We start from the raw sequence: 20,020 nt of genomic DNA on the forward strand, positions 1-20,020 counted from the left end.
GCACGCACAGCTGTGGCAAAAACCTGGTCCTGTGACCACGTGTTGCCATCGGGAAATGGGAAGCATAGTATCTAGCTTAGGCAACTGTAATAGGGAAGAAAATTGGAAGGAATAATTCATCATTGAAAGAAGGAAGCTGGTTACTAGATACCAGGAGATGATGGTCAGTCTCGACACACTAAAAACGTGTGTGGTCCGTCACACAAGGACACAAATGGAATAGGGATTGTATGTGTGGAGGAAGCTAATAACTGTCATGAGGGGCACCCGGGTGGCTCGGTTGGTTGAGCATCCGACTCTTGGTTTCGGCTCAGGTCATGATCTCACAGTTCATGGGTTCGAGCCCCCTGTCTAGCTCTGCGCCGCCAGTGTAGAGCCTGCTTGGGATCTCTCTGTCTCTCTCTGTCTCTGTCTCTCTCTCTCTCTGTCTCTGTCTCTCTCTCTCTCTCTGCCTCTCTCTGCCCCTCCCCTGCTTGCTCTGTCTCTGTCAAAATAAATAAATAAAACTTAAAAATGTTTTCTAGAAAAGAATACCTGTCATGAAATCTTACAGATCTCCAAATTCAGGGTCATCCCTTGTGCTTGTGTTCATTTGAATGCAGTAGGGCCAGGCGGGAACTTTTTCTTAGCTTGCTGCTTCTGCCACTCTGGTACCTTGTTCATGCTCGCCTCGAAAGAGAGCTAGCCAGGGGAGAGGGGGCCCTTAAGACGTATTTATTTCTTGTCTTCGTGTGAGAAATAGTTGCGTTTCTTTCAAGAAGTTAGTTTTATCCTTTTTTTGTTTTTATCTAGTAGTCACTGTGCAATATCCAGCTTGCCATGATTTCCTCCTTAGAGAGGTTGCTAGAAAGCTTAGAAGTAAATGTTTTATCTATAATAAGCGCAGAGGGCTTCGTGCTACGTATTTTTACATTCGCCTCATTCCTTTCTCCATTTTGCATCTATACCATTACTTTGCTTTTTCTCTGAGACCTGTTTCCAAATGATTTGATCGTATTTCTGGGACCTGGCAGGATTTAAGAAACAAGATTATCCCTCTTCGTTATATAGGACAAATCAACCATTTACTAACATTGTGTGGTCACTTGTCTTAGTAAACATTTTCTGGGCATTCTTTAAAGCACTATAAATAAAGAGCTTACCACCTGGTGTGCAGCTGGTGAGGGTAACAGTCATCCCAGTGAACAGTGTGAAGGGTTTCCCGGAACCGATTCTTAACGCATTACTAATCTAAGTCAACGGCATCCTTCCGAGGCTCTGTTCAGTAAAAGTAGTTCTACCAAGGAGCAATATAATATAGTCCCTATGTTCGTTTTTTACTGGTTAGATTATACAGAGGTAGGTTTCGAAACATTTAGAGGAAAACTAACTTCAAAAAAACCTGCCAGGACTTTGTTTCAGCAGAGCATTTATTAGGGATCGGGTGTCCCTGAACCTGAGATTATACGCCCTGGCAAGTACCTAATGTTCAGCCCGTCTGTGGAGGCAGAGTACACGTGGGTGTTGCTCGCTCCTGTAGACACGGTGCTTAGCACAGCGCCTGGCCAGTGGGAAGTGCTTAAAATAATAGCTGTTGGATGAATAAAATTCACTAAATGAAATAAAGGTGAGGAACTTCACAAGAAAGCTGTGTGCAGGCCAGCCAAGCACCCCTGAGCAGACTAGAATTTTCCTCAGAACATGGCCTGGAATTTATTCTAACGCCCAGACAGTTAGGTAATTGGACCCCCAAATTCTTCTGTTCCATATAACTTAACCCCAGTAGTTTTCGTCTGGACAATTTTCAAGACAGCCTTGGCCAGGAGAAAAAAAAAATAACATCCTTAGAGCATGGAACTTTGGACAATTTTGTTTTCTGGCCTACCCTTTAAGGTTTGTAAAACATGCAGGAAAATTAACCAATGGGGAGGAGATTTGATTTGTGGAATTATCTGTCTATATTCTAGGAAAAAACATTGTGTATCAACAAATAAGTAGTTGTTTCAGAACAGTTCATTCGGCGTTCTTCTTTCTGGCAACAGCTGGCGTGGCCAGTTGCATATTAACCCTGCCTCCCGTGGCAGCACAGAAATACAGGCAGGCCCTGGCGAGCATCAGTAGCTGACGCGAACCTCGGGCAGCTTAGCCCGCAGTTAGCTCCTATACGTGGCGTCAGAGGCCAGAGAAAAGTCAAAAGCCATGGTCTAACAATGCAGGACACATTTCTCTAAAAGGAATATCGACAAAGTCCATTTCTTTCTCATGTTCAGTTTGTCAAGCAAGACACATATCCTTTGATTAAAATGTCCAGTAACCTGCAAAATTATGTCTGGATTCAGTGAGATAGAGTCATGTTGACCAAGCTGTCAAAGGTCAAGGAAGTTTTGGTGGTCGGGGGCAGAAAGCTTCCTTGGGTGTTGTCATCAACTTGAAAATTTCGATCAGCTAGGCAGTGAGGAATTAGTACGAAGCCCCAGTCAGAAAGTGGAATTTATAACACTCAACAGTAACCTATTAAATAATAGTCTCAAAGTTTCCAACATCTCTGCAGATAATTTCCAAATATATACCTCCAGCTCAGACCTTTCCCCTGAGTGCCAGAATCGCCTCTCCTGCTCCCTACTTGACCTCCTCGCTTGGATGTCAGACCGGGTTTCAAACTTAACATCGAAATCTCAGCTTTTCACCCTCAAATCTTGTTCTCTCAAAAATCTTTCATTCCAGGGGTACCTGGGCGGCTTAGTCGGTTGAGCATCCGACTTCGGCTCAGGTCATGATCTCGCGGTCTTTGGGTTCAAGCCCCTCGTTGGGCTCTGCTGACAGCTGGGAGATTCTGTGTCTCCCTCTCTCTCTGCCCCACCCCTGCTCACTCTCTTGTCTCCCTCTCTCTCTCTCTCTCTCTCTCTCTCTCAAAAATAAACATAAAAAAATTTTTTTTATATAAAAAAGAATCTTTCATTTCAGTAAACGCCAAATCTGTTCTTCTCATTTCTCAGTCTACAACCTTGGAGATAACCTCAGTTCTCCATCCCTCTCATGTGCCATCTCCAGCCCCTTAACAAATCATGTTAGCCCTTTCCTGAGAGTGAATTCAGAATCCTGCGCCTTCCCACCGACCGCACGGCTTACACCCTGGCCCAAGTCACCGGCATTACCTCAGTGGCCTGATCTGTCTCCCTGCTTCTGCCCCAGTGCCCTCTCCTTCGGTCTGTTCTCAGCACGGTGGCCAAAGGGATCCTGTTAGAACACAAGCTGTCACTTCTCTTCTCAAACCTTTCGTGGTTTCTCGTCTGACCCTGAGCCTCCATAGCGGCCTTCGAGGCCCACCTGATCTGTGTCCTCACGTCGATCGCTGCCTTGTCCGCGAGGCCGCCCGTGACCTCAGTGTCCGGGGTTGTAAAGTCCACCCCCGGACTCGCCACCCCCTTCCCTGCTTGGTTTCTTTCAGCACGCGGTACCATGGTTTTTCCTTCCGATTTTGTCCGAACGCCCGCTTGCGCTCCTAGACCGCGTGCTCCCTGAGCTAGGGGCGTTCGTCTGTTTCCCCCGGAAGCCGCAACACCGCGGTGGTGCCTGACTGGTTCGAGGCGTCCGCTCAGGTCTGTCTCACGGCTGGACACGTGAGCCTTAGTTTGGAATGGAAGATTCTTGGGTGTCAGCCGGGATGCGGGCCTCCGCTGTCTCATTCGCCAGGTTGATGTCACGGGTGGTCATGCCGCAGACGCTAGCGTGAACGCTCCGATCTGTTAGCCAACCGCGGGATTTATTCTAACTGACTTTCTTTTTATGGCTGTGATTCGTCTAAGGTAGGGTTGAAATTGTGTAACATTGTATCTATTTGTACTTCTGATTTTTTTCTTGTTTAGTGCCTCGTTAAACACCAATGTGATTTTTTAATTTACAGAAAGAACAGTGAATAATTTGCTAATGTGGTATATAGATTAGCATAAATAAGGCTTAGTTTAAGATGATGATTTAAGTGGTCAAAGGGGACATCTTTAAAACTACCTTTGTGGGGCGCCTGGGTGGCTCAGTCAGTTAAGCTTCGGACTTGGGCTCAGGTGGTGATCTCACGGTTTGTGAGTTTGAGCCCCGCGTCAGGCTCTGTGCTGACAGCTCGGAGCCCGGAGCCTGTTTCGGATTCTGTGTCTCCCTCTCTCTGTACCTCCCCTGCTCATGCTCTGTCTCTCAAAAATAAATAAACTTTAAAGGTTTAAAACTATCTTTGTAACTAAAAGCCAGTTTTAAAACAAAAATAATTTGGTAATTTAAAAGTAAGATCAGGGGCATCTGGGGGCCCAGTGGGTTGAGCTTCCGGCTTCAGCTCAGGTCATATTATCACGGCTTGTGAGTTTGAGCCCCACGTCAGGCCCTGTGCTGACAGTTCAGAGCCCGGAACCTGATTCTGATTCTGTGTCTCCTTCTCTCTCCCCCTCCCCCACTTGTGCTCTCTCTCTGTCTCTCAAAAATAAATAAATGTAAAAAAAAATTTTTTTAAAGTAAGATCAAAGCACAGTCTAGAGTTGCTGGTTTATGTAGCCAGCTATCTATTTTTTCTGCTTTGAAGTGTATGTGTAAAACATTTTGTGCTACGTGCCTAACTCAGAGGGTTTATTATACTTTTAACTTGTTTACTAAAATAGGCTCTGACACCTTTGTTGATATTGATATTAAAAATATTGTACCTTTGAAGGTCAAATGTATCCTATTTCTAAAATATCTCTGCAGTGCATTTTTAGGTCCCAAAGACCTTTTTCCATATAAGGAATACAAAGACAAGTTTGGAAAGTCAAACAAACGGAAAGGATTTAATGAAGGATTGTGGGAAATAGAGAATAACCCAGGAGTGAAGTTCACTGGATACCAGGTAATGGTTTGCTTCGTTGTTAGATCTCATTTCTTTGGTTTTAACTCTCTTTGGGGTCTTTGTTATATGTCCTCTTATACTAGTAGTTACTCTCCCATCTATTTGAAATCAGAATTTAGCTCCGGTAATATTTTGGATTAAATGTAATTCTGTTACTCAAGGGGGTTCAAGTCAAGTGGTCACTGGAAGATTGAGGTTGACAGTCCTTTATTTTGCAATCTTAAGAGTAAGCTGAACCCTTTTAGATTAAAATAGAATGTTTTTTTCACAGTGTCCGTGACAATTTTTCAAAAATGTAATTAGCCAATATCTTGTTATTTCGTAGGCAATTCAGCAACAGAGCTCCTCGGAAACGGAGGGAGAAGGTGGAAATACTGCAGATGCGAGCAGTGAGGAGGAAGGGGATAGAGTGGAAGAGGATGGAAAAGGCAAAAGAAAGAATGAAAAAGCAGGCTCTAAACGGAAAAAGTCCTACACTTCGAAGGTGCCTGAGAACCATTTCCATTGTTATTAATGTTATATACACATTCATTAGATGACCTTTAATTCCTCCATTGGGCACATAGAAATATACTAGCTCTGTGGAGCCTCTGCCTCTAGGGACAGTGATACAGCCAAGGGGATAGGACAGGTGACCTTACACGTGAGGGCAGCTGGCTGTGGACCCTTCAAGGCCGACGTGGCACTGAAAATACTGCCGCTCAGTAGTTGGAGAAGGTCTGTTCTTCAGCCAAGGGGACAAGAGCAGGTGTGCCTCCTACGGTCACCTCCAAATGAGCTCTGAAGACTTTAGGAATATAGGAGACCCAGTACGATTGAGGACAAGTCTAGGTAAATATAAAGATACACCCTTAATCTGTCTTTCTGCTCTAAGGAATGTACACATAATACATATAAATGAAGAGAGGACTCTGAAGGAAACAAGTGGTAGGAGAACGTTCTTTAGATAGAGGGCGAGGCCTTTCTGAAGAGAAGAGGCAGAGTTCATACTGAGGCCCGAAGAAAGAGCTGGGGGTGGGGGAAGGGGGCGTGTGTGACAGAGCAGCCCAGATGTGACGCAGGAAGAGTCTGGCCTGGCCTGAATTTGAAGAAGACCAGCGTGGTTGGGGGTCATGACCCAGAGGGAGAGGCAGGCAAAGGCTCAGTCATGGAGACTTGTGCGCCACCTTAAGGAATTTGGATTTATTCCCATTGTGACGGTAATAGGAGTGACGTGATCCTAGATTTACAAATGAAAGTCTAGGTTTTTCACAGTAATCCAGACATACAGTTGAACAAACTATGGCATTGTAAAAACTGTTCACCTTTAGAAACTGGAAGTAAGATAGATAGATCTTTGAAAACCAGAGATTGGTACAAGTTTCACTATAACTGGTCTGTCACACGATTGAATAAATTACTTCCATTTAGATTCTGGTATTTAGTAGCTGGACACCAGACTTGGGAAACTCCTTAAGAACCAAGTCCCAAGACTTTATTCGATGATCAGCATTTTCTTTTACAATCTGTAAAGTCTACCCCACAGGCATATAGGTAAAAATGTATGAATACATATTACTTTGCACCTAATGAAAAACATGTATTTGCCTTGGATGGGGATACGGTTTGCAAATCACAAAAAAATAATTAGAATTTTCCTTGTCAGGCTGTACCTTCCATTGCATTTTTAAGCTGAGTTTTTTTTTAGCATTTTGAATTTCACTTAAACACCCAATCGAATTGATTTTTTTAAATTTATGATTGCCTGCTGAGCTGTGCAGCGTATTGTACCACCCTCCGTTATCTAAGCTACCTGACGTAGTAGCAGCGTTTAATAGTGTGGATTTGGGGCTTTTGAGTGTCATTATTTTATTGCTTGTTGTGGTGCCCAGAAGTAATGGGGCTCATACCTAGTGCGGGTAGGTGATTTAAAGCAGTGAAGGGGTAAAGACATAACTTTACTTACTGAGGTTTCTCTGTGTTCAATTAAGGGATCATCTTTTTTTGCTTTTCCTTCCAGATCACAACTTTCACAAGCACTTAAGAACCGTGACTTTCTTTTCCACTTTTTACTGTTTTATTTATTGTCAAAAGAATTATGCACAAACACAAAGACTTTGGAAGAACATAAATGGTTTTTCATTTTCAGTATTAACTGAGAACCTAGCACAGTGGTTCTCAAACTTCCACCTGCGTCAGAACCATGTGGAGGTCTTGTTAAAGCACACACTGCCCAGCCTCACCCCCTGAATTTCTGTTTCAGTAGGTCTTGGGTGTGGGGTCTGAGAATTAAAGTTTTAGGTAAGGCTGATGGCTCTGATCTGGGAACCACATTTAGAGAAGCGCTTACCTGACGTAACCTGCTTGTTGTCCTTGACTTCCCAGATGTTTCCTTTTTTCCGAATATGGTGATCTTTTCCTACCCCCCCTATTTCTTAAAGTTGAATAATCTTCCTTTGCCACTGAAAAGCAGTGGTTCACAGTGAAAAGCAGATCTGAACATAATTGAAGATTTATGTGTATCTCTTTGGCAGTAAGTATATGGATGATTCATATATGAGCCATCACAGATCCTGGAAAATTATAGGTCAAAATATTTTGCATGCACATTACTGCATAAAGTAGGGCAAATCAGAGAGCCTCACAGCAGAGTAAACTGATGATGGTGCTAAACTACTAGTAATCTTAAGTTAAAAAACCAAAGGTGGCAACAGTTGGACACAACCAATTCAGGAGCACAGTGATGAAACAGATAAAGGGTCCCTCCCCACAATTGCAGGAATTGCCCTGATCTGAATTTGTAGCACAGTAAGAGCTTTTCAGGGTTCCCAAATACAGCCTGGGGGCCAGGTTTCTTAGAATGCTGACTGTGGCTCGACAGCAAAACTTGAGGAAAGGCCTGATTCTGGTCTGTGTAATGCCAAATTATAAGGCGTATAAATTCACTCGTGGGGTTACTCATAAGTATCCTTTGTAAGCATTAGAAATTTTAGGGAGTTGTGAATGATTACCTCTAAGAACTGTAGGTCAGAGGTTATTATTTGAGAATTACTACATAAAGCAATTACTCTATTTCGATAGTTATACTGTATTTACTAGGAAAACAAAAAATATTCTGCTTTTTATGTTGTCCTACTTGATCTTAGCTTTAACGGTAGACACTCCACGTTTGGATTATTAAATCTCTGCTTTTCCTTCGTGTGAAAAGTAAAGATGACCTCATTTTAAGCTGACATTTCAGGCTTGGTTGGTAGTTTCAGTTAAGTAAAACAGGAGCAATGTAATTATGTGCTCTATCACAGAGCTAGGAGATACTTTCTCTTTGGGAGTTGTATTTAAAATATTGATTGTCTAAGGAATCTCCAATTTGCTAATTCATTTCTGGAAGACCAAAGGTGACTTGGCCAAACCGGTTTTGCCTCAGCTCTTATTTGCCAGGTGCTTAAAGACTCTTAAAAGTCCTCAAAAAGGACATGTTAGTGAAATGCTACATTTTACTTTCTTAAAGATGCACAGTGGGGCCAGCTTTTGATCCTTTTAATGCTGTTCTGCAAAGCAGCTTTGGCTATAAACTATAATTGTATTTTCGTTTTCCTTAAGCTCATCTTGATTTCAAATGCATGGTGATAAAAAAGCAGGGGGGCGGGGCTAGTTCCCTTGGGTTCTTAAATAACTGTCTGCAATTTAAAAGAGTAAAGTAGTTTATATTACGTGGATCCTGTCAACCAAACAGCTTCAGCAGATTTCTTAACATGAATACTCCTATATCATGTGAGATAGTCCACCTCACTCTGTGGACCTGAGTTTCTGCTGTAAAACGACGAGGAAGGACAGGACGGCCTTATGGTGCCTTCTCACTCTTAGCCTCCTAAGGTGGTGTCCATCCAGCTACTGTTTATTCACGAATAGTGTCCTGGGTACACGAACCTTTTTGTACTGCTTTTAACATGGCACCGCTGGAAAGGACTAACAGGTCATGTAGTTCACCTCTACTTCCCTCTCCAGCTTGTTACCCTGAGGCCCAGCGAGGCGAAACGATTCGCCCGGGCCACCTCGCCCAGCCTTGGCACGCCGCCTGGTTGCGCTCGTATATCCGGTGGCGGGGCCACAGAGACTGGCCGTGGGTCAGCCGCTTCGGCAGCTCTTACTTGCCCTTGTGCGTCAGGATTTGTCCCTTTGACTCTAACTTCTAACTTGTCCAAACGTTTAGAAATCCTCTAAACAGTCCCGGAAGTCTCCAGGAGATGAAGATGACAAGGACTGCAAAGAAGAGGAGAACAAAAGCAGCTCCGAGGGCGGAGACGCCGGCAACGACACAAGAAACACAACTTCAGACTTGCAGAAAACCAGTGAAGGGGTAAGGACGGCGTGTAACCTCCCTGCCCTTCTAACCTAGAAGATGCTAGAGATCAGCAGTGCTTCGCAGTCACTGGTAAACACTGTCCTAGTAGATGGAGAAAGATTCTCAGCCTGATACGTGGATGTGCACGCAGCTCCTGGATGAATGATTAGCTGCCCAGAGTCTGAGAACAAAAGAGAGCCAGGTGGGAAGTGCACCTGCCTGTCAGTGTGGAACTCTGTGAACAGTTCATTCTTTTTTAAACTAACTCGAGCAGCTTGAGTCTTTTCTTTTCTTTTTAGCGTTTATTGACTTACTTTGGGGGAGAGAGAGAGAACACTTGTGCACAAGCAGGGGAGGGGCAGAGAGAGAGGGAGAGAGAACACTTGTGCACAAGCAGGGGAGGGGCAGAGAGAGAATCCCAAGCAGGTCCTGCCACTGTCAGCGCAGAGCCCGACCTGGGGCTTGATCTCATGACTGTGAGATCATGACCTGAGCCAAAATCAAGAGCCAGGCACTTAACCGACTGAGCCACCCAGGTGTCCCAACTTGGGAGTCTTTTAAAAAGTAAGATGTGAAACACTGAAATTATGAAATGCCATCTCAGAACTTTACAGTTAGATTTATTTTATTATAAGATGAATGGCATGTCCAAAATAGGAGATTTCATGCCGCTGTTTCTTTCCTAAAAGCAGTTTGTCTGGACTTTCATATACCCACAGGGCTTTAAGTATTTAAGGATTCAAACAACACGTGAACATTGGTATTTGAAGTACTGAAGGGGAAGACTTGTCCACTTTGGATTTTTGTTAACTCTTTTTTAAAGTATAGTCGCCATAGAATATTGTGTTCGTTACAGGTGCACAACAGTGAGTCCACATGTGTAGGCGTTACTGAGTGTTCGCTGTGATGGGCCTGGTTACTGTCTGTCACCAGACAAAGTTGCTACCACATTCCTGACTCTCTTCCCTGTGCTGTACTTGATACCCTCGTGACTTACTTGTGTTACAACCGGGAGTTTGTACATCTTAGTCCCCTTCACCTGTGTCCCCCGTTTCACCCACTCCTCAGCCCCTCCGCCTGGTGGTAGACGAAGTGTGCCTCCTGTATCTGGGACTCTGTTTTGTTATGTTTGTTCGTTTGTTTTGTTTTTTCAGATTCCACGTAAGTGACATCATATGGCATTTGTCTTTCTCTTTCTGACGTATCTCACTTAGCGTAATATACTCTAGGTCCATCCATGATGTCACCGGTGGCAAGCTTTCATTCTTTTGTATGCCTGCGTAATATTCGTGTGTGTGTGTGTGTGTCCATGTACGCACCATATCTTTGTCCGTTCATCTGTCAGTGGACACTTGGGTTGTTTCCATATCTTGGCTATTGTCAATAATGCTTCAGTTAACATAAGGTTGCATGTTTCTCTTTAAAGTGCTGCTTTCATTTTCTTCGGATAAATACCCAGAAGTGGAATTACTGGTAAATCTGACTTTTTGAAGAACCTTCATACTGTTTTTCAGAGCGGCCGCACCAGTTTACTTTCCCACCAACCGTGCACGAGGGTTCCCTTTTTTCCACATCTTGCAACACTGGTTACTTCTTACCTTTTTGATTCTAGCCGCTTCGGACAGGTGTGAGGTGGTTGCTCGTTGTGGTTCTGATTGGCATTTGCCTGACGACGACTGGTGCTGAGCATCTCTTCACGTGACTGTTGGCCGTCTGCGTGTCTTCTGTCCTAATTTCCGTTAACCTGTTAGGTGGCGGGCAAGTCCGCCTTCGTAAAAGTGTTATTAGCAAAGGCACATTCTGCCCCTGGTCCTCTTCTGTTAGTCTTTTCTCTTTCAAGACTAATTGGACAGCGGCAAATCACTTTGAAACAATAATCCACAAAATACATTCTGATTGTTCTTCTGTTAGATTCTGGTTTCAGCCGAGTTCTCGACTATTCTTGTCAGTACTGTTTACCTCTCAAGTCCTCCTTCATCCAGTTTTCCAAAATTACTCCCCAGTTACGATTCTAACGGCTCCCTTATCCCTCTTAGCCACTCAGCTTTACTCCTGCCTCTGAGGATCTTTCTTCTTTTCACCTCTTCAGTAGAGAGTCCTCTGTCATCACTTTTGCCAGCAGCCCTCCTGGGAACCATCCCTAACAGTCGCCGAGGGCCTGAGTACCTGACTCTTGATTTTCTTTTTATCCCACTTGCCGTCCCCACCCCAGGTGGCTTCAGTATGCCTACAGCAAACCCCCCACAACTTGTCTCTCCCATGACCAAACTCACTTCTGGCTGCCCTTCCCGTGACAGAGGTAAAGATGGTTTACACCTTACCACTCAGACTGCGGTCTATGGACAGATCGCATCAACAGCACCCGGCAGCTTGTTGGAAATGCAGAAGCCCAGGCCCACGCCCAGGCCTTCTGAGTCAGAATCTGTTTTAACCAATCCCCCAGGTCATTTATATGCACATTAAAGTCTGAGAGGCATTAATCTGCACCTTTCTGTTACCAGGCTCCAGAGCGTCGTCTCCTCGTCCTTCCTCCAAGGCCAACCCAGTCGTCCTGTACCTTTCTCTTCTTCTGCCTAGAAACAGTATCAGGCCTCCCTTAACCTCAAACATACCTCCCTTTCCCACATACCCTGTTCTTTTCACTTTTCTCTTCATCTTTGAACTTCCTAAAGGAGTTCTCCTTCCTCCCAGCATCCACTTCCTCACCTGCACACACCCGCCTTACTCCATTACACTCGAGGTGCTTCTTCACCATTTCAGCGCAACTGCCCTTGTCGAGGTCCATGCTGATCCTCTCCCTGCCAGGTCCAGGGTCTTTTTTCGTCTTTATTTTACCTCTGCAGCATTTAGTGCCGTTACCCCTTTCTCCTCCGGACTTTGCTTCCAGGCCACCTCCTGCTTCCACGACCAGCTCGTCTCAGTCCCTCTGCAGAGCTCCTTCCTTGGCACGCTACTCTTCTGAAAGCTTCCCCGCGTCCCTCTTACCCACTCTCGTGGTTTCAGCTGTTTTCGATATATTACTGATGACTTCCCACTGTACCTCCTGCATTGTAGATCCATTCTTCTAACCATTTATGAAACCCATTTCTACTTGAACATCTTGAAAGCACTTCTGGAAACACTTGCCATTAGCAGTAGCAACAGCGGCAGAGTCAGAGTCGTAATGGCTCACGGTTTACTCCGTGCCACAGATTGTGCTAAATGCTATCTATGCATTGTCTCACTTAATCCCCACACAAATCCCAGGATGTAGGTGGAGGTCTTATCCGTTGTGTACCTGGGGAAACTGAGGCTGGAAAGATCGGCCCAGGGTCCCATAGCTGGTAAGAGCCTGAATGTAGAACAAGAGCCTGCGATCCATTCATTTTTTCATTCGTTCATTTAAATTGAAGTGCAGTTGACACACAATATTACCCTCATTTCAGGTGCACGACATAGTGATTTGACAAGGCTCCCTTATGCTGTGCTCACCACACAATGCTGTCACAGTGTCATTGACTGTTCCCTGTCCTGTACCATGTCCCATGACTTACTCCGTAACTGGAGGCCTGTGTCTCCCACTCCCCTTCACTCATTTTGCCCCTCCCCTGACCCTCCTCCCTGGCAACCTTCAGTTTGTTCTCTGTATTTATGGGTCTGGTTCTGTGTTTTAGATTCCACATGTAAGTGAAATCATGATATTTGTCTTTCTTTGACTTACTGCACTCAGTACAATACATCCTAGTTCCATCCACATTGTCGCAAATGGCAAAATCTCTTTTTATGGCTGCGTAATACCCCATTGTATATGTACACCACCTGTGTCCATCCATCTGTCGGTAGACACTTGGTTTGCTTCCATAACTTGGCTATTATAAATAATGCTGCAATATAGACAAGAGTGCATATGTCTTTTTGAATTAGTGTTTTCATTTTCTTTGCTAGTGGAATTATTGCATCATACAGTTTTTCTACTTTTAATTTTTTGAGGAACCTCCATGCTGTTTTCCACAGTGGCTGCACCAATTTACATTCCCACCAACAGTGCGCAAAGGCTCCTTTTTCTCCACAACCACACCAACACTTCTTGTTCTCGTTCTTGTTCTTTTGCTATTAGTCATTGTAACTAGTGTCACGTGATCTCATTTTGGTTTGTTTGCATTTCTCTGATGACTGGTGATGTTGAACCTTTTTTCATGTGTCTGTTATCCATCTGGCTGGATGTCTTCTTTGGAAAAATGTCTATTCAGGTCCTCTGTCCATTTTTTCATAGGAGCTATTTTTTTGGTTTCGAGTTGTATGAGAGATAGATAGATAGATAGATAGATAGATAGATAGATAGATAGATATTATATATGAGATATATAGATATATATGATATTAACCCCTTATCAGATGTATCATTTGCAGATATCTTCTCCCATTCTGTAGGCTGCCTTTTCATTTTGTTGAACAAAAGCTTTTTATTTTGGTCTAGTCTCAATAGTTTATTTTTCCTTTTGTTTCCTTTGCCTGAGGAGACACATCTAGAAAAATGTTGCTACACCTGATGTCCAAGAGGTGACTGCCTGTGTTTTCCTTTAGGAGTTTCATGGCTTCCTGTCTCACATTTAGGTCTTTAATCGCCTTTGGGTTTATTTTTGTGTATGCTATAAGAAAGTGGTCCAGTTTCATTCTTTTGAATGTAGCTGTTCAGTTTTCCCAGCAACCTTTATTGAGACTGTCTTTTCCCTATTGTATATTCTTGCCTCCTTTGTCAAAGATTAATTGACCATATAACTATGGGTTTATTTCTGGGCTATCTGTTCTGTTCCATTGATATACGTATCTGGTTTTGTGCCGGTACCATACGCTTTGATTAACGTAGCTTTGTAGTATATCTTGGAAGTCTGGGATTGTGGTACCTCCAGCTTTGTTGTTTCTTAAGATTGCTTTGGCTGTTTGGGGTCTTTTGTGGTTCCATACAAATTTTAGTATTTATTTGTTCTAGTTCTCTAAAAAAATGCTTTGGTATTTGAATAGGGATTGCATTGAATCTGTGGATTGCTCTGGGTAGTGTGGACATTTAAAAAAAATTTTTTTTAATGTTTATTTTGGGGAGACAGAGAGACAGAGCGCAAGCGGGGGAGGGGCAGAGCGAGAGGGAGACACAGAATCCGAAGCAGGCTTCCAGGTGCCGAGCTGTCAGCACAGAGCCCGACGCGGAGCTCGAACCCACAAAGCGCAGGATCATGACCTGGGCTGAGGTTGGATGCCCAACCGACTGAGCTACCCAGGCACCCCTGGGTAGTGTGGACATTTTGACAGTATTTGTTCTTCTAGTCAGTGAGCATGGGATATCTTCCCATTTGTTTGTGTCTTCTTCAGTTTTTTTCATCGGTGTTTTATTATCTTCAGAGTATAGGTCTATCACCTCTGTGGTTAAGTTTATTTCTAGGTCTTATTCTTTCTGGTGCAACCGTAAATGGAATTATTTCCTTAATCTCTCTTTCTGCTACTTTGTTATTAGTATGTAGAAACAACAAATTTCTCTGTTAAACTTGTATCTTACAACTTTACTGAATTCATTTATTCTAATAGTTTCTTGGTGGAGTCTTTAGGGTTTTCTATCTGTTATATCATGTCATCTGCATATAATGACAGATTTACTTCAATTTGGATGTGTTTGGGGTTTTTTTCTTGCTATGGCTAGGATGTCACTAGTATGTTAAAGAAAAATGGCAAGAACGGACATCCTTGACTTATTCCTGATCTTAGGAGGAAAGCTCTCAGTTTTTCACCATTGAGTATGATGTTAGCTGTGGGTTTTTCATAGATGGCCTTTATTTTGTTGAGTTATCTTCCCTTCATACCCACTCTGTTAAAAGTCAGATCCTTTTACTTTTCACCCATTTTTAATAATATATTTGTTTTGTACAAAAGAATATATATGTAATATATGTAAAGTAAGAAACATAGTATTCCAATGAATACCAGTGACCCTCCCACTCAACCCCAAAACTAAAACAGAATCATAACTTATATCTAATTACATATTCTTCCCTTGCCCCATCTTCTTCCTACTCAGAGATAACCACTAGTGTTGTATTTATTATTTCCTTTCGTTTTCAGAATTTTAACTCCTATCTAACATACAGGTATATATTTAAATAATATATTCCTTAGTTTCTCTCATTTTTGAGATTTTTTTTCCCTTTGAGACAGATGCTTTTATTATCACTATTTTACATTTGTGGAAATGAGGTACAGAGAAGTTAAGCAGTTTCCCCATCATGCCGCTGATGGATGGCAGTGCTGGCATTCAGAGCCAAATGGACTGAGTCAAGAGTCCATGCTCTTAATCCCTGTGCCATACTGCCAGTCATTTGAGATTTTTAAGAAAAATGGTGACGTTTACGTACTACCATGCTTCCAAGAGTCCTTCACGTGGTCATGTATAGAAAGGTTTATTCATCTTTCAAGGCAGCATAATACTCGGTTTTGTGACTTTCATGTGTTGCTGGGCTCAGCCTCCTGCTTGCCTCCTGGCGCACATAGGCAAGAGGTCCCTGAGGGTAGATAAACCCAAACCGGACACGGCAGCTCGTGAGTTCGGGTCTTTAACTCTGCAAGATAATGCCAAGTTACGTTCTTAAGTGTTTGGACCAGTTTCCGCACCCACCTTCAATGCACAAGTTCCCTGTGATGAACGTGTCACTGTCAAACTTGAAAGTTTTGCTCGTACAGTGAGTATAAATGATAGTCTCCACGCAGTTCTTTGACTAGTAGTGAGGTTGAGTTTCTTTTCAGATTTACCTACCACCCATGTTTCTTCTGCCGTGCGGTGCTGGATTTTGCATTTTTGCCCATTTTCCTGTGGGATTTTTTGCGTTACTGATTGGTAGGACTCGCTCCTTCACATATTCTGGACTCTAACTAATGGGGTTGGTATGTGCATTGTAGGTGCCTTCTCCACATCTGTGGCTTGTCTGATTTCTTACATACCTTTAGTTGAACAGACTCTCTGTTGTAGTCAAATGTCTCAAACTTCTCTTTTCGTGGTTAGCATTCTTCTCTTGTTTACGAAGCCTGTCCCTTTCCCAAGATCAGAAAGGTATGCTCCTATATTTCCTTTTTTAAATCATAAAGTTTTATTTTTAACATGCTACTGTTTAGTCCATCTGGAATTGATTTGGGCACAGTGCGAGGTAGGGTCCTGTTGCCTTTTTCCCACAGCGTCACCATTTGAACCGAAGTTGTCCCTCCTTTCCTCTCTGGTCTCAGTGTCCTCTGTCATATAGGCATGGCTCTATGTCTGGGTTCTCTGTTCAGTTCCTTTGGTCAGTACCATGCTTTTCATAGTGATAGCAGCTTCATAATGAGTGCTGATGTCTCGTGGGGCCAGCAGACTAATCTTAAACTTCTTTTCAAATATGTAATAGTCACAGTCCAAGATAGAAAAGCAAAAAGGGTTTTTTTTCTCGATGGGAGAATTTACAGCACACGTTCTGGTAAGAATGAGCCAAATGAGGAATGATCGCACAATGATCACGTAGGAAAGAGCTGCGCAAGCAGTGCTCCTCGGAAGACAAGGCACAGGGCCTAGTGCACGTGCGGGGGGGCTGCCCTGCTTCCCCCACTGCAGGGGGGAGGCAGGTAAGCGGGCACTCGGGGTGAGAGCTTGGAAGAGTCCTCACCTGACCGCGTCCGTTTTCTTAGGAAGCAAGGTCGGCAGCTGAGAGAGGTGACGGGAAGAAGTGTTGGAATTTCGAGAGGCAGGAAATGGGACCGAGTAGGCACTTGCAAGGGGTGGAGTCCAGCTGCAAAGAGAGCTGGAGACACCAGGGGTTGCCGCTGACAGGCGGCTGGTGCTGGTGTTTGCACAGACAGTTCATCCTGTGAGCACCGTTCACAACACAGTCCCCTTGACTCCTGCCTGTAAGAGGCCAAAGAAGCCCCAAGTTCTTCTGACAACCTAAAATGCCTCCATAATTTTGCCCCCCAGAACGGTGACTTCAAACCATATTTGCAGATACAGTGTCCCCCCTTATCTGCAGGAGACAATTTCCAAGACCCCCCATGGATGCCTGAAACTGCGGATGACACGAACCCGGCGTATGCTGTTTTTTTCCTACGTGCACGCACCTAAGATACAGCTTAACGTATCAGTTAGGCATAGTGAGAGGCTAATAACGGTAACTCAGAATAAAATAGAACAGTTGTAACAATATACTGTAATAAAAGTTAAGTGAACGTGATCCCCCTCAAAATATCTTCCTGGGCGGCACTCACCCTTCCTGCTCGATGAAGGATGCGATAAAGTGAAGGCTACTGCTTCCTGACCACACTTGACCAAAGAAGGCAAAACCGCCCAGCGGGGGCGGGGGCGGGGGGGGGGGGCAGGGGGGCTGCTGCACTCCCAGTGGTTGAGAACCGCCTGCCTGAGAAATAGCCGTGGGGGTGAGTGAGGTAGGGCGGAGAACGAGCTCTCTGGAGGGGAGAGCCGAGGAACTGAGGGGTCAGAGTTTTGGAAAGACCGTCTACGTGGAGAGACATCCCCAGTGATTATAATATCGAATGATGGTGAGGCAGAGCTGAAATCTGTAGCGAGTGACCCCAGGGGTCCGGAGGTGACTGCAGGCAGGAGAGGGGGTGGTTCACAGCATGGACGTTCAAGGTGAGGAGGGTTGGGTGAACACCGCCTCCACCGCCGGGCCAGCAGTGCAAGAGCTGTGGCTGAGAAAAGAGGTCACAGGAGGAGCAGCAGCACGATCCCCAGGGAGAACATTTCTTGTGAACAAGTTGGGGGGCAGAACACCTGCGAAACGCTTGTGGGGAATATGGAGATTTGCTGGTGGCTGTGATGTCCGAGGGGCCTAGTGGAAGAGACTGCGGAACCTGGGTGGAAGCAGGAGAGTGTAAGGGACGAAGTCATAGGGGCGCCTGGGTGGCTCAGTCGGTGAAGCTTCCGACTTCGGCTCAGGTCACGATCTCACGGTTCGTGGGTTCGAGCCCCGCGTGTGTCCTTCAGATCCTGTGTCCCGCTTTCTCTGCCCCTCCCTCACTCATGCTCTCGCTCTGTCTCTCAGAAGTAAATAAAAACATTAAAAAGAGAGAGAGAGAGATGAGGTCATAGACTAACATGTACTAACCTGACCGGATGAGAGTCTAGGAAGTGACATGCTCAGGAGCCCATCTGTGGTCACTGAGATAAGCCTAAGGACAGAAGGATAAAAGGCTTGATAGTCTCGAGGCGTGGGGGTGTCGAGGTCACACGTATTGGTAAGGGTTCTTACCAGGAACCCGCAGAGTTCCGGGGCCCCCCTTCGGGCTCCGTCCTCACTGCTGCCAGGGGAAGCACAAGGCAGAAAAGGGCTCACGTGGAGCGTCCCTTGTCGATTCGTGGGGCACGACGGAGAGGCTACTAATCTTCGCGACCCGGGTCCCGTGCACTGATTGGCTCGGGGCTGCCGTATTGTTTCTCTCCACGTAACAAATTACCTCAAAACTCAGGGCTTCACGTAGCATTTATTGTCTGGCATTTTCCCCTGGATGAGGACTCCAGGCAGGCGCCACGTGTTGAGTCCCTCGTCTCAGGGTCTCTGCAAGGCTGCGATTAAGGTATTAGCAGCCGCTCAAATCCTTTTGAGGCTCAGTTGGGGGTTGGTCCCCTTCCAAGTTCACTCAAGTAGTTGTTGGCAGGACTTAGGTCCTCACTAACTTTGGCCAGAGGCCCTCTAGGTTCCCTGACACATTTGCCTCTCTATAGGGCAGCTCCTACGTGACAGGTAGCTTCATCAGCGAGAGAGAGAGCGAGCTTGCAAGACAGAAGCAGGGGAGGGGGTCACACAAGGGTATGAGGACCAGGAAGCAGGACTCATTGCAGTGCCAGAAAGTTGCCCATCCCCAAACTAACCACAGATAACAAAGAGATTGAAACTGTCTGGGACCAGTCAGGCTCTACCCCCCTTCCCCCCCCCCCCCGCTGGAGCTAGAGTCAGGTCCTCGAATCACAAGGCCACACAGAGTAGCAGGGAAGGGCAGAGGATAGAGTAAATATCGGGAGGACACCTGCCACGGTCACCATAACCACCATGTCCATGCTTTTCTTCTTCGGGCTCTGGACCCGCTTTCCTTAGCAGAGGGCCAGCAGAGGGCCAGCTACTCTTGCCCTCGAGATCGAGTCCAGACTCCTTACTGCAGCACGCAGTGGCCTTCGCACTCGGGCCCCAGTGTATCTTTCCGGCTTCATCTCTCACCAGTTACTCTCATTTCTTCAAAGCCAGGGGTTCGCCAAACTTTTTGGTCTCAGGACCCCCTTAATACTCTTGTAAGCAATTGAGGGCCCCAAGAGTTTTTGTTACAACCATGGATATTTATTGAATCAGGAATAAAAACAAATTTTAAAATGTTAATTTAAAAAATTTATTCATTATAAAAAATATTCATTGTTTAACATAAATAACACATTTTTATGAAAAAGAACATGTTTCAGAAAGTTTTGTTTTGAGAAAAATGACATCGTTTTACATTTTCTTTTTTAGTTTTTAATTTTTAGTAATCTCTAAACCCATGGGGCTCAGACTCATGGCCCTGAGATCAACAGTTGCACACTCTACCGAGTGTGCCCCCCGCGTTGTTTTGCATTTTTAAAAATTTCTTTGTTTGGCTTAATAGAAAGGGCTCTTACATCTGTCTCTGTACTCAGTCTCTTGCAACACGTTGTTTCAGTTGAGGTATGTCATGTAGTTGAAAGCGGAGATACGAGTGAATATCTTAATAGTTTCTCCAGATCATTGCGAACATTCTTTGGTATTAGACCAGCTCTGTAAGTGGTAGTTTCTTAAAGGTTAGTTGCAGTGTGGAATCTGAACTTTTCTGTATTCTGTTAGTTT

At 44.7% G+C, this 20,020-nt stretch overlaps 3 protein-coding genes across 4 annotated transcripts in view; 2 read left to right on the plus strand and 1 right to left on the minus strand.

Moving 5' to 3' along the window:
* HOMER2 (homer scaffold protein 2) overlaps nucleotides 1-20,020 on the plus strand; it is a 615,401-nt gene that overhangs the window by 337,371 nt on the left and 258,010 nt on the right. The window lies entirely within an intron of this gene.
* Nucleotides 1-20,020, plus strand: part of HDGFL3 (HDGF like 3) — a 72,580-nt gene that overhangs the window by 48,906 nt on the left and 3,654 nt on the right. The window contains exons 3-5 of the mRNA XM_060617535.3: nucleotides 4,708-4,846; nucleotides 5,172-5,330; nucleotides 9,036-9,182. Coding sequence (XP_060473518.1) covers nucleotides 4,708-4,846; nucleotides 5,172-5,330; nucleotides 9,036-9,182 — 445 coding nt within the window. The remainder of the gene's footprint in view (nucleotides 1-4,707; nucleotides 4,847-5,171; nucleotides 5,331-9,035; nucleotides 9,183-20,020) is intronic.
* Nucleotides 1-20,020, minus strand: part of TM6SF1 (transmembrane 6 superfamily member 1) — a 58,084-nt gene that overhangs the window by 2,635 nt on the left and 35,429 nt on the right. Inside the window, exon 10 of one of the 2 annotated variants that reach the window (XM_078449065.2) lies at nucleotides 19,897-19,951. The exons of the other annotated variant lie outside the window; for it this stretch is intronic. Within the exon in view, the coding sequence (XP_078305191.1) occupies nucleotides 19,919-19,951 (33 nt within the window). The 3' untranslated portion in view covers nucleotides 19,897-19,918. Of the gene's footprint in view, nucleotides 1-19,896; nucleotides 19,952-20,020 lie in introns of those variants that run through there. 2 annotated transcript variants of the gene reach the window in all.

Source organism: Panthera onca, chromosome B3 (genome assembly GCF_046562875.1).
Source record: "Panthera onca isolate mPanOnc1 chromosome B3, mPanOnc1 haplotype 2, whole genome shotgun sequence".
NCBI lineage: Eukaryota > Metazoa > Chordata > Mammalia > Carnivora > Felidae > Panthera > Panthera onca.